The following is a 14,208-nucleotide window of genomic DNA, read 5'->3' as shown; positions in this document are numbered from 1 at the left end:
TGCAGTACAAAAAAATCTCTTGATTAGCATTGATCAAAAACTTTGTCGGCTGGTGATTGATTTCTGGTGTAGTGAGTTTTATTGTCAATATTTTCGTTGTTTATGTTATTTGTTGCACTGTTCAAAACATGTACATTAATACATGCACCCTTGCGTATCGTGACGCGTTTTTTCCAACGGGACAAAAAAAAGTGTGGGGCGTTGGCCGGCTTATTTGCTATGCGCGGTAGACGTGTGTAAACACTCATTAGTCTTTTTTCAATGCGATCGAACGCTTTGCGCCCGAAATGAGACGAAATGGTCATGTTCAAACGCACGATATCCTGTTCCGTTGAATCTGTTTTGCCTTGAGTCAAGTCTACAGGTGAAAGGTCACATCTGGGATTTAATACGGAAGTGCACAGTACAAAAAAAGGACGTTCAGCGTGCAGTGCAGTGCTAGTGCAGTGGTTGTTGCATGCACGTACGGCACGGATCACTTGACAAGCAGCATTCTCGCCGTCTGGTATTTCTGCTGATAAGTTCCTGCCGAATTCTCAAGTCGTAAACTTGTTGCTGTTCTTCACTCTTCAACAGGTAAGCGAGCTCAGTGAAACGACTGAAACTTTTCTTTGCGACAACTAGTATTGACCTGGTTTGGGTATTTATGTCGGTTTGGGCTTGACCTTTTTGCAAGTTTTGGCCAGTCATCTGCCAAACGTTTTTGGTGCACAATGATTTTTGTAGAGCGGATACGCCACCTGCAGTGGATGTGCATGGAATTCGGAATTGAACTACCGATATCACGCATTGTATTTTACCACATACAATCCATGATACGTATTGTAATACTGTTACTTGTTAGCCTAGGCCTGTTTTTGAGCTTTCTATTTTTTTTTAAAGGCGAATAAACAACGAAGTGGCTATCGTTACGGCACTCGTTGTTTAGCGCCCTCTACGATATTTTTTTGATACGCACGCGGGTATATAATTATTTGTTTCTCCACGTTTTATCGAGCAGTGCGCCAGCTCAGCCGATAGAGGGTAGGATTTTGCACCGCGAGGTTGCGGGTTCGAATCTCAGTTTTGCACTCGAATTTTTTTCCTTTTCTAACCTGAGGCTTTGGAGGATTTTTTTTAAAAGGGAAATAAAGTCCGAATTTCATAAAGTTCAAATTCACTTTTTTCCTTCTAATTTTATATTTTCTTGTCATGTTTTTTTTATAAAAGTTGCCAGGTTGCAGTCTACCGTAACGATAGAAAATGGGAAATGCGTTACGGCTGCCGTAACAATAGCCACTGCGAATAAACAATAGCCATGATGGGACTTTCTTCAGATTGTTTTAACAAAAAGTTTTGCTTTTTGGGGGGACCGACACAACTGACTAGTTATAAAAAGTTTGTGATTTCCTCAAGTTCATGTAGGGGGCCTACACCAGAATGTTACAACCTGGTGCTGATTTTTTTCTTCATGTATCATCTCAATGAAGGTCAGTCATTGCAAAAAATGATGATAAGACATTAATCTGGGACTGAGAAACATTTCCAGTTTTAATACAGAAAACTTTCATTGGTTGGGGTGATCATAACATGTACATGTAGTTTAACTAAGCTTTCTACCAAGTACCAACCTAAAAATTAGTGAATAGTGGGCAAGCTTTCATCCACTCCTGTGGACTTTCTCAAGCCAAGTGATTGTGTACTCAGTTTCTTGCTGTCTGTTGTCCCGAGATCACTGGAGCGTAGATAGGTGATAATGAGTAACCAGAGTCCCTATTCAGTGAGGGATTAATCATTTTGATCCAGATGGATTCTTTCACCTTTCTTGGCCAGAAATGTGTTTCAAAGTCGATAGTGTGGGCATTGTCCCATCCAATGCTGTGTCCAGTATTAAGGGCGTGTTCTGCAACTGCTGAAAGAGATGGATTGTTCAGTCTAAGAGCTCGTTCGTGTTCTTTCAATCTCTCCTTTAATGTTCTCCCTGTTTCTCCAACGTAGGAACTGTCACAAACAGGGAGAACATTAAAGGACATTAAAAGAACAAAACAATTCTTGACTCTCCATTGACTTTGTACACAACCGCCAAAGAAGCGTCAGGCTGCAAGTTTTCTTTCCCATCCAAATTCTGCTTGAGTGAATTTGCACAATGCATGACAAGTCAAAGTATTGTGGGAAGAGAGCAAAAAAAGCCTCTTTTCCCTGGCCTGTTCCACAGAGTGCACTGTTTGTTGCCATTGTGCAAAATTGCCCGTGTGTTGTTGCGATACGTGTGTCAATTGTTTAGACCTAATTTGATGGAAAGTTGTTCCAGTTTTATAATTAATTTTCCCCTACCAATTCAATGAAACTCAGAATTTAGTGCATGGCACAGCCGTTTTTTTGCATTGTTTTGAGTGCAATGTTTATAGCAATGATAAAGATTAATATTTTCCAGGATATACGGTACATTAAGTTTAAATTTTAGTCAAGCAGGCATTAAACACTGCGGCTGGATTTTATATCTGTTCAACGTGTGCCATGAACCATGAATCTTTTGTTCAGAAATTTTTGCAGTGGTAACTGGTCTGATGAACACTGCTTTAGTTGTCATACTTGCTGTACAAAAAAAATGTGCCATCGGGACTTTGGAGGATTCTTGGGGTTTTAAAGCAAAACTGTAAAAATTTTATTGAATTTTTGTTTTATAATCAAATGACTAACTGTCTAAGAAAAGTTCACCCATTTCCACATTTAGTGCAGTGTGCATACATGTAGTTATGTTTTTTTTTTGCAATCTTTTTCTTACATTGTGTCATTTAGTGATTTTTCAAATGAAAAATGGCCGACTTCCTTGTCAGCGCTACTGTACAGTATTAAACATTTATCAATTTTGCCAGTATTAAGCCCCCATCCATTGCCAGGCAACTACATGCTTCACATTCCAAAGGTCAAAATACATCGCTATCAGTATCAAGTCCATTGATAAATCTCTCCAGATAAGACGGAAAAGGAATATTAATATTCCAGTTTTTATGGCCAGATGTTTTTCATGAATATTCTTCACGGAGACCATGGAGCTGGAAAAAAACTGACCAAAAATATTCATTGTCTTTTCTTGGTGGTTTGATTGAATTCCTTCATCTGAGGAAGGAAGGCAACTTTTCCTGGGTTCAGCTGATTTCCTCATTTTTCACTTCCTGTGTGCGTCATTGAAAATGGAAAAATACTGCACAAAGTTTGAAAGCTTGCAGTTTATTTATTTGTGACTTCCCACTTTCATGCCTACACTGCCTTTTATTTCACTTCAATAAGCATGACCAAACCTTTTGTGCGTTCTTTATTAACATTTATAAACATTATAAACATACATGTATAAACACTTATAAACACCTCCACAGTGGCCCACGAAGATGTATGAGTAATGTTTACTGTTAAAATAAAATGGATGCAAAACATATTTTTTGAAATTCAAAAGTGAAATAATTAGTATTCCATTTCAGTGATATATCTATCCCTTTATTGCACAATGCATTCAAAAAATTGTTACATTCATAATGAATTTTGATAAAGAACAATACAATGAAAGTTTTGAGTTTTACCCAAATTTTACAATAGAACATGTAGTTTACGTCTAAGGTTACACAGAATCTAAATCAAAATTTCTTCAAACTTGTGTCGAATCTGATCGAGCAAGCTACCAGTAACAATAACTAGTGCAGTAAAAGATATTTTATTCATAAATGCATGATACGGTTACATGTACGTGGCATTTGGTTATAAGTCATCAAAAAGGTTATAAATTTATGGAAAATAATAAATATTCCTCATAAAATTTCTTTATGCAAACTTTTATTATAGTCTTCATTAATGGCACTAAAAATTTACGTATTTTGCCTGATGGTCAGTATAGATGTGTTCTTCATTTGTGCTAATATCAATTTTGCTTGAGTCCAATAATATTCAGCACTCAAATATTGTTATCCTGTTAGTGCTAAAAGAGCCGATAGAGAGTATCCTTTTCACAGCCCCACAAAAGTCCACGCTTGAACAAAAATTCAGGACACAGATTGGCTTAACAGAATCCAAATGGTACTTTGGACTTAAACTTGAAAAGGGTTGATAGTCATAATGGCACCTATCGTACAATTTATGAAAATATCTGTGCAAAAAAGCTGTGCATTTGTTTGAATAATTTTGTAATTATTCAAAGTTGATTTTGAAACGCACTGATCAAGTTTTACAATTCGCCAGCTTAAGCTGGTCGGGAATTCAATGCATGGGCCGCTGATTGGGATTTGTTTGCGTTTGTTCAAAATTGATGATGAGATATAATAATAAAATATTAAGAACATCATGTATCTAATCAATTTTTTTTGGGGGGGGGGGGGAATAGCTGACTAGCTAATAATTGAAAGTTTTAAAAGATGCTAATTTTCATCTTCTTGAGATATCATTCCCTGGATGATCAAATGTTCGGAATATTCAGTACAACCCTACTGCACAAATAGTTTTTTAATCAAACCTGAAGTAGATCGGACCTATTCCATGTGTTACATACATAATGTGCATGTACTAGTGATTGACAGGCAAAGTCGACACGAGGAAACTACTTGGGACAAGGTTCAAGAGGACCACGGCAATTGTTGCTGGCACATGAACGTTGTACTCTGAGGAAAATACAAATGTACACACATCCTAGCTTACAGTCCTTTATTAGGACATTGTTTAGATAACTTATTGCATATGGGTTGAAAGGAGATAGCTGTGTTTACTCTATGATGAATTTTCAGTGCACATGTAATAGATTAAAGGAAAAGCCCCACACTAACAAACAAAAAGTACTACTACATGTACATGTACTGTGTTATTTGTGCACACAGCAGGTGATGGCAACTTGGTTGATTTGGACTTGCACTATGGACATTCACTTTTGGCAAAAAAGCTTTGAACAAAAAATCTGTACAATAATGGATCACAGGGCCACGAATATCTGAAAAGAAATTGTTTCAAGGGACCATCAAGGGCCTGTTTGCAATAACTGGGTTTTTTTTCACTGAACAAAAAGACTGTGTGTTGTTATTCTAACTTCACGGAAGTCCAAATTTAGTAGTGAAGTTCTAAGCCTTTTGTGTGGGAGCATTCATGCATTTGACGATTCAGCTCAGCAGTATTGCATGAAGATTCAGGCTGCATCAGGAAATATCTGTATAGACTCAGCAGTGGGTGTATATATATACACTTTTTTAAAGTGCAAAATATTTTTGAAACTGAAACATTTGCTTTCAAACCGCATTTTGAGTTTAGTATTACCAAGCTGTAATGATTGTCACTCAACAGTGTTTTTTTTCTTGATAAGCTGTAGTTTCTGTTCACTGTTAAAGCATAGGCAGCACATCCTATAAGGCCAAAAAAACAATATTCTGCTTCCGATTACATGGCATTCGAAAATAGGATAGGTAGGTAGGGAATTTCTTTCTTTGTTTTGGCAATTTTTTTTATTTGTGTACGATCATATTGAGGCATCTGCGTGTAGTCTAGGGTAGAAGGTATAATTGTTGATTTTGGGTGTTTTTTCCCTTATTTTTCTCAAAATAAAAATAGGGTCGGGGCAGGAAGGGGAAACGGAAGCAGAAGTAATTTTTTATTTTTTTTTGGCCAAACATAAACATGCCGATCATAACATAGTTTCAATTTCATGAGACTGCAATGTGTTTTTCATTAGTCCCGCTTGTGTGGGCAATTGAATGAAGAGGTGGGTGGAGGAGAACGTGCCTATATATAGCCTTTTTTGATATATGGGCACAAAGCTAGGAGTGCTTTTTCGTTTAAAGTGTAAATTTGAGTAAATACAAAACAATTTACCCAAATGCATGTTCATATTTTGCGTTCCATTTTTTGACACTGAAATTAATTTCTTTCTAATTTGCCTTTTCAACTTTGCAGATTTTTTAATTCCGAGACTTGCTCTCTAAAGCATCAAGATGAGCGGAATGGTCAAAGCCAAGAAGTACGACTGGAAGGATTCGAACCTGGCCCTCTTCGGCTCGGATACAGAGAAGTCGGTCAAGAAGGCTTCGGCTGAGACGGAGGCTGCCTGGAAAGGAGCTGGCGAGAAAGTTGGCATGCAGGTACTTATTCTAACATGGGTATTTCTCTTACTTTTTTTTTTTTTTTTTTTTTTTTCTTAAAGCAACAGGATTTTCTGAGGCAGCCGTACTGTATAGTAAGACTTTAAACAAAAATCTTGAATACATTAGCTTTTTAAAACTGTTACTGTCCCCAAAAGTTCTCGATCACAAGTCCGTCACATGCCCATCACATGTCCATCACAAGTCCATATCACAAGTCTAAAACAAGTCCATCACATGTCCATCACGAGTCATTCACGACTCCTCACCATGCATCACAAGTCTATCACATGTCCATCACATGTCCATCACAAGTCCATCACATGTCCGTCACAAGTCCGTCACATGTCCGTCACAGCAAGTCCATCACAAGTCCATCACAATCCATCACAAGTCCGTCACAAGTCCACACAAGTCCATCACAAGTCCATGTCCATCACATGCCCGTCACAAGTCCATCACATGTCCATCACTAGTCCTTCAGTCTTGAGTCAAGTCACCAAGCTGTTCAAATGAACTGTTAAAAAAAGGCATTTTTTTTTGTTACTGTTCATCCCCTGTTGCTTGGGACTAGACTCGTGAAAGAATTTGTCCAGTGAAATACATGTGCTATTCGAAATGAACTTGTGATTTGACTTGTGATATTTCTGCTTTCAGATTTGGCGCATTGTGAAGTTCAAGGTGAAAGCTTGGCCTAAGGAGGATTACGGAAAGTTCTACAATGGAGACTCCTACATCCTTCTCAACACCTACGTAAGTTTCAATCACATGTAGTGACAGATCTAGAGGGTGGGTGGGGACTCCTTAACCCCTCCCCCCCCCCAAAAAAAACCCCCAGACAAAGTTGACTTTTTCTTTTCTCTCCAGTTTGGCATTTTCAAATTCCCGAGGTTCTCAGGAATTTTGTCCGGGTTTCGTGAGAGAAGGTCCCAATTAACAAATGTACCGAATAGAGCGGAAATTCTTTTATATATCTCAACAGTTTTACTTAGGAGCACAAGTCTAAAAACAAGCAGTACCTCCTTTAGAATTGAAAAAAAAAACTTCAAATTTTTCCTTGCCCCTCAACTCCCAGTTTGACTTCGCCCTCAAATCCCTCCTCCCCCTCCAACTTGCTATAATTAACCATTTGATTAATTAATGTTAAAGTAAATATTGAAAACCTTCATGACCTGGTTATTTTTTTTTTTAAGTAGTCTGTTTACAATTGACAGGCTTATGTTTTTTTGTTTTGTTAAACATGCAGAAGGAAGAAGACAGTGAAGAACTTAACTATGATGTTCACTTCTGGATTGGTCAGTACTCCACCCAGGTAAGCCGCTTTGTACCAATCAGAGACTTGCTTGCATTACTGGAGACTTCAGGCATGGATTCAACACCCAATTTGGTCCAATCAGAGACTTGCTTACATTTTACTTGGGACTTCAGGCATGGATTCATCAGTGCCCACTTTGATCCAATCAAAGACTCGCTTAGAACTTCAGGCATGGATTCAGTTCCCAATTGGATCCAATCAGAGACTTACTTACATTACTTGAGACTTCAGGCATGGATTCAGTTCCCAATTGGATCCAATCAGAGACTTGCTTACATTACTGGAGACTTCAGGCATGGATTCAGTTCCCAATTGGATCCAATCAGAGACTTGCTTACATTACTTGAGACTTCAGGCATGGATTGAACACCCAATGTGATCCAACCAGAGACTTGCTTACATTACGCCGGACTTCATGCAGGCATGGATTCAGTGCACAGTTTAGTCCGGTGCCATGTTCAAATGTCCATCTTCCCAGGGCTTTGTAAAATTGTGACAGATTTCAGTCCCTGGAGTCAGTTACGAAAAAGAGACATGCAGATGAATCGGGGAAAGGGTGGTTGGGGTTGTTAGCCACCCCAGTTCCCCCCTCCCCAGCTATCCCCCTCTCTCTCCGCCCCCTCCCCGTGGATCTGCCCTTGTATAGCATTTATGATTGTCTTTTCAGGATGAATATGGAACGGCCGCTTACAAGACCGTCGAGTTGGACACGCTTCTTGACGATAAGCCGATTCAGCACCGTGAGGTCATGGATCACGAGTCAGACCTGTTCAAGAGCTACTTCCCCAGCTTGAGGTGAGTGAGGGCCGGGCGCCGTCATGATGCCATTTTTGGGGTATATAGACGGACATGACGTATTCGTTATTGAGTTTCCGCATTGCAACAGCTCCACAATGAATCAGTAAATAAATCAATGGGTAAACCATTTTGAAATACGTCTTTGTGTGATTTCCAGCCTATTGGAGGGAGGTGCGGACACCGGTTTCCGCAAAGTCAAGCCGACAGAGTACCAACCACGTCTGCTCCATTTCCACGGGACGAGGAAGAACATTCAAGTGAAAGAAGTAAGCTATAAAAAAACAAATATTCAAAATACTTTTCAAAAAAAACGTTACGTGGTTAATATTGAGTGCTCTTAAAGCACAGCACAATTTATTATTACCACTGTTCATCAGGCCCTGATACCATTTATTAAAACAATATTGCAGTCTTACAAGTTCCCATTAGTACTCCAGGTTGGAAAGAGGCTATTGCAGTAAAGTGTCTTGCCCAAGAACACAAATACCAAGCTAAAACTAGCCACCATTGTACACAAGCCAGACACTGTAACCATTGGACCATTACGTTCCAAATGGGCTCAGAATTAGGCCAAGTATAAAACAAACTAGTTTCTCGTTTGGCTTTTTTTAAACAGGACGGAGACCGCTCTTTTTTCCCCCTCCCAAGATGGGTGATTTTTCAAGATAGTGGATGGATTTTTTCCATCTTCTCGATTCTTTTGCTGATGTCCAAAGGAGCCGTCACCTTTGTGTCCCAAGGAGCCGTCGAACTGTCTAACAGATTTCAAACTTGGATACATACTTAACATTTTACTGGAAACAACAGAAACCCCAAAAATGTATTGCAAATGTCTGATTAAAAAAAAAATTAAAAAGATAAAAGGAAGTCGGTAAGCAGGGGTGAAAAACTGGTTGATTTTATTTACTTGGCCTTACGTTTAGCAATATTAATGGGCTCAGAATTAGGCCAAGTATAAAACAAACTAGTTTCTCGTTTGGCTTTTTTTAAACAGGACGGAGACCGCTCTTTTTTCCCCCTCCCAAGATGGGTGATTTTTCAAGATAGTGGATGGATTTTTTCCATCTTCTCGATTCTTTTGCTGATGTCCAAAGGAGCCGTCACCTTTGTGTCCCAAGGAGCCGTCGAACTGTCTAACAGATTTCAAACTTGGATACATACTTAACATTTTACTGGAAACAACAGAAACCCCAAAAATGTATTGCAAATGTCTGATTAAAAAAAAAAATTAAAAAGATAAAAGGAAGTCGGTAAGCAGGGGTGAAAAACTGGTTGATTTTATTTACTTGGCCTTACGTTTAGCAATATTAATAATTTCAATGTGTATTTGTTTGTTTGATTATCAGGTGGCTCTGTCCAGGCAGTCCCTTGATTCCTCTGACGTCTTTATCCTGGATCTGGGATTGGAAATTTTCCAGTGGAATGGCAGTTCTGCTAACAAGGATGAGAAATTCAAGGTCCGTTCAGCCACGGAACGTTAGCGTGATTATCCAAATGCGAAAAAAAATGTCACCGTGTATTTTACGTATTAGAACCACCTTGTCAGTGGCAGAATAACTATCGATTTTGTCAACCACATGTACAGACCTGAATTATACAACGATGTCACAAACAAGTAAACAAAGTAAACAAAGCATGACGTTATGTTTCAGGTTAATATTTGGTAAGGAACATGTAAATGCGCAAGGAGAGTGGTTGGGATAGCTTAAATCCACACCCCCCCCCACCCCCCCCCCCCCCCAATTGTCTTAAGAGCCCTGAAAAATGTCTTCAGTCCATTTTGCTTATCTTGATTCATTGCTTCAGAACTTTGGTCTTTTTCATGCATCAATTACAATGTAAGTGCCTGCCGCCCCCCCCCCCCCCAACCTCTCCTCTCCTCCCCCTTTGGACTAATAATCTTGGACGTAAACTTGGCGTATACAGGCAGTTCAGTACCTGCAGGCATTGAAGTCCGAGCGTAGCGGGAAGCCCCAGGTGGAATCGCTGGATGAGAGCGGCATTTCGACCAACCATCGTTTCTACGAAAAGCTGCCCGACAAGCCAGTCGAGAAAGAGGAGGAGACAGACTCAAGCTTCCCACCTTCCATCTTCCGGTAAAAAAATACAGCACTTTTTTTTTTTAAACAATACTTGCAGATCCACCGACGCCCGTAAAGGCATATGTTCGTTTCCAATAATAACACCACTCAAAAGCCAAAGAAGAACGTTCAAAACCTAACCTGTTGAAGTTTCAGCCCAGTGGATATTACACTTTGCAAGACTCCGGTATTAAAACCTGTGATGGACCCAACTACATCCAGGGCTACATTTTGTTTTTTGTCATTAATGAAACAGTTGATCTGTGGAATTACGGAATAATAGTTGCAGGCTTAAATTAATTCCTCTTTTTCCTCCCACTAAATGAAGCGTGTCCGACGAGACTGGCTCCTTGGAGACAACCCTTGTGTCTGAGGGCAAGCTGGCCAGAAGCTTCTTGGAATCCAAGGTATGGTGGCAACTATTGGAAAATTCAACAAAAAGTGTAATCGTTGCATCAAATGTAATTTTTGCCAATACGACCAGTATTGGAAATACATGCATATGCATTGCAGTGGCTGCATATATGAATATTCGCTTGAAAACGTGTTAGTCAAGTCGTTAGACACGGACTGACCATGCCGCGCGGTGTACGTGTATGTACATCGTACATGTACTGTACATGACTTTTGCATGACTGGTTGTAGCGCTCACGTTGCGTGAACGGCGGTGGCATGGCCGGTATGCGGATTCTTGCGCTGATGACGGACATAAACCACTATAGTCTAACGACTTGCCATCAAGTCTAGTTTTGGGCCCACAATTTGACCGTGGTGATATGTATGTGGCCTATTTTCGAGTAGTATAATAGGGTTGTAAATGGTGCCACCAACGTCAAAATAGTCTGTCCACCCCAAAAAAAAAACATTTTTGGGATCAAGAGGGGGTTTAGTTGCCAAGATGGGGATGTTTCTGCATGTTTTTCCTATTTTTGTTTAGCCCAAAAAAAAGGGGGGGGGGGGGTTGCTAACCCCCTTAATCCCCTCGTTGAGCCGCCACGGTACTTTCTTTGTAGAAACAAAAACTGTTCTTGTGACGGTAACGGGCCCTGGGATCTGATTCTCGATTGAAAACGTAAATCTGAAAGGGGTGCATTAAGGTATCCATTCTTGCTTCCGCGTCTTCTTTCTTGTTTTTGTTTACGGTTATGTTTTTTTGGCTTAAATTTATGTTTCTCTGCTCCGTATTTAGGATGTGTTCTTGGTGGATACTGGAAAGGAACTGTTCGTTTGGGTAGGCAAGGGAGCCAGTCCGGATGAGAAGAAGAACGGCCTGCCCTATGCCCACGTAAGTCCTGTCCGTTGTCGCTTTGAGGTGTTTGTGAAACCAAGGCATTGCCTCCAGCTTTAGCTCTGCGAGACTTTAATCCCTGGGAGACCGTAGCTCATAACATATTCAGCTTCGTGGCATCAAATCCTAGAGTACTTCTGCTTGAATAAGGTTTCTAGTCCGAGACGAAGCTGAAACAAAACTGGAGTTTTGCAGTTGGCCTATAAATGCAACCAACGAACAGTGGTACAACTAAAACCTATTCTGACTCACCGACTGACTGACTGTCCCCTGCGACTTAGACTGGTTGTAAACTGGTCAAGCTGAGAGCTGGGCAGTGCTATCGTATAGGGTTACCCCTGGGCAGTGCTATTGTATAGGGTTACCCCATAACACCGATGAAGTGGCTAGAAAATCTGACCCATTGTGCGGACCAGATGCATGAAAAAGACTTCCAGTGAATAGCCGGCATTCTGAATCAATTCAATGGAATATTGTGCGCTTTACTTGACTAGGCTTGTGCTTGTTTTTGTTTTTTTTTCTGACCGCAGAGTTATTTGATGAAGACCAAACACCCACTCATCCCCATCACCGTTTATGGCGAGGGCAAGGAGGCCGCTGCATTTAACCAACTCATGCAATAAGGTGGGCAGGACTCGTCATTCCCGTCTTCAAGACTTCTTGGACTTGAAACAATTTGCAAGCGGGGAATAAATGTTTTTTACTCGATAGGTGCAGCAGTAATTTTAGAAGTATGTGTAAAGAAGTGTTTTAAAACGTGCATGTGTTAGGTAGATTATGTAGTGGTCATATCTCATGTCGGTGCAAGCATAGGCTTTGACAACTAAACAGTAAATTGTGTTGTCCCTTTTTTGTACTGTGATATCATTTTCGCTTTTATTTTCCTAAAAATGTTGAAATTGCTTTCAGTGGTGTTAAGGATGCATGTCCCATCTCTTCAAACAAAATTTTTTTCATCATAATGAAATTTCAATTTGTATGTTTGGACTCGAAGAAGAAAACTATTTTTTTACCTTCGATTTATGGCATCTGCACTCCCTCTGAAAAAGGGCTTTCATTAAAGTGCACCAACGAACCCACCCAGCGAGAGCCGAATTTTATTTTAGGCCGCAAACATTTTAAATTTTGTAAAGAAATAATTCAGTCACTAGTGAATCATTTTTATGAATAACTTTTATATCACCAAGAAAATAGCAATTGAAAAACAAATCTATTTTCCCGGGTGAAATTCCAAAATATCACGGGAATTGCATCTTTGAATTATACTTCCTATTAATGTCAAAAATAAAAATAACTTCTTCTCATAAGGCTTGAGATAAGAGCCAGGGTAGATACATTTCATATGCCGTATTGTTTATGCCACATTTGTATGCAGCCTTAGATCTAGATCACAGATTGAGTAAAAGAGAAAAAAATAATGATTTATTACCCAAACATTTTTCTAATTGAAAGTGCAGAAACAAGGTATTGGCTTTATTTTTACAAATATTTTGCTGAGAATTTATACTTGGAATTTATTCCAACTGGTTGGTCGTCTACAGTAGTCGTTTGATACATTCATAAACTTAGCATTCCATTTTTTCTGTTTCTCTATAGTATTTTGTTTACATTTAAGATAACAAGAACAAACAAAGCATTCCTTTATTTCGGAAAAGTAAGGACTTTTTTTTATATTAACAGATAATACATGTACATGCTTTTCTTCTTTTTACAGTGGTTTCCTTGTATTTTTTAGTTTTACTTTTAGAATTACATAGGTGATTGGCAGTCTATTTTTAATTTTTAATAAAATCAGATTTTATCTATATTTTTTTAATCAAGATCGAGTATTAAGTGAAACAGAGATAAACCATTGATCAACAGTCATTCAACCAATCAGGAAGTGCCTCTCTGTTCATGAATATTTAATAATTATGCAAATTTGTAGATTTATAGTAATGAACACGTGTAATTTTCATCATATCATCACAAGTTAGTTTTCTAACGTCCCAGCCAAAGCTGGCAAATGGCAACTTAAAAGCAAGTGTTTGATCATGTTTGTAAAAAAAAAAAAACAATTACTAAAAAGCAGAAAGCAAGACTTTGACAAATACGTAGAACAAATTGCATATGAAAATGTCTCATTGTTTTTATTTTCATGACGCTTATCTGTACTTGGATTAAAAAAACAAATCCTTAAAAGAACTAATTTTTTAAGTCATTTTAAAAATTGAATTAAGCAAGACTAATTTGTGCAAAGAATACAAGCAATTACATATATGAGCTGTTTTTTTTTTCCTCGCGCAATGAATTTATCTCACGAGTAATGAATTTATATGTATTTGTTTGGTGATTTAAAATATTTCTCCTAGCATTATTTTGATTAACAATAAACAGGTGAAGGCATATTGCAGGTGTTTGTGGCTCTTCATGTTAATTTTGTTCCACGAGTTTGGGCATTTTACTTTTCAAAATCGACTTCCATTAAACCATAATTATGGGCAATAAAGCTAATACATTTTGTACCCTTTGGGCAAATTAATCGCAGGGTTGGTGGCTGTGTTTGTCATCTCGCCGCAACTGGTGGCCGATAGTTATGGGGCCTGATGTGCCCATGGTTAGGGTATGGTGTGCCCATAGTTAGCGTATGGTGCGCTCATG

General features: G+C 39.0%; 1 protein-coding gene across 1 annotated transcript; it reads left to right on the top strand.

Annotated features, from left to right (window-relative positions):
- The first annotated feature begins 419 nt into the window (after positions 1-419).
- Positions 420-13,960, top strand: LOC119732477 (gelsolin-like protein 2). Its single transcript, XM_038206005.1, has 11 exons — positions 420-576; positions 5,902-6,086; positions 6,744-6,839; positions 7,333-7,398; positions 8,069-8,196; positions 8,357-8,465; positions 9,546-9,656; positions 10,126-10,295; positions 10,609-10,687; positions 11,470-11,565; positions 12,099-13,960. Exons 2-11 carry the CDS (start codon positions 5,940-5,942, stop codon positions 12,189-12,191), a joined length of 1,095 nt encoding a protein of 364 aa, XP_038061933.1. The 5' UTR covers positions 420-576; positions 5,902-5,939; the 3' UTR covers positions 12,192-13,960.
- Positions 13,961-14,208: the final 248 nt, after the last annotated feature.

This window comes from Patiria miniata, unplaced genomic scaffold (genome assembly GCF_015706575.1).
Source record: "Patiria miniata isolate m_02_andy unplaced genomic scaffold, ASM1570657v1 HiC_scaffold_24, whole genome shotgun sequence".
Classification (NCBI taxonomy): Eukaryota; Metazoa; Echinodermata; class Asteroidea; order Valvatida; family Asterinidae; genus Patiria; species Patiria miniata.
The sequence above is the reverse complement of the archived record's forward strand: the minus strand, read 5'-3'. Positions and strand labels throughout refer to the sequence as shown.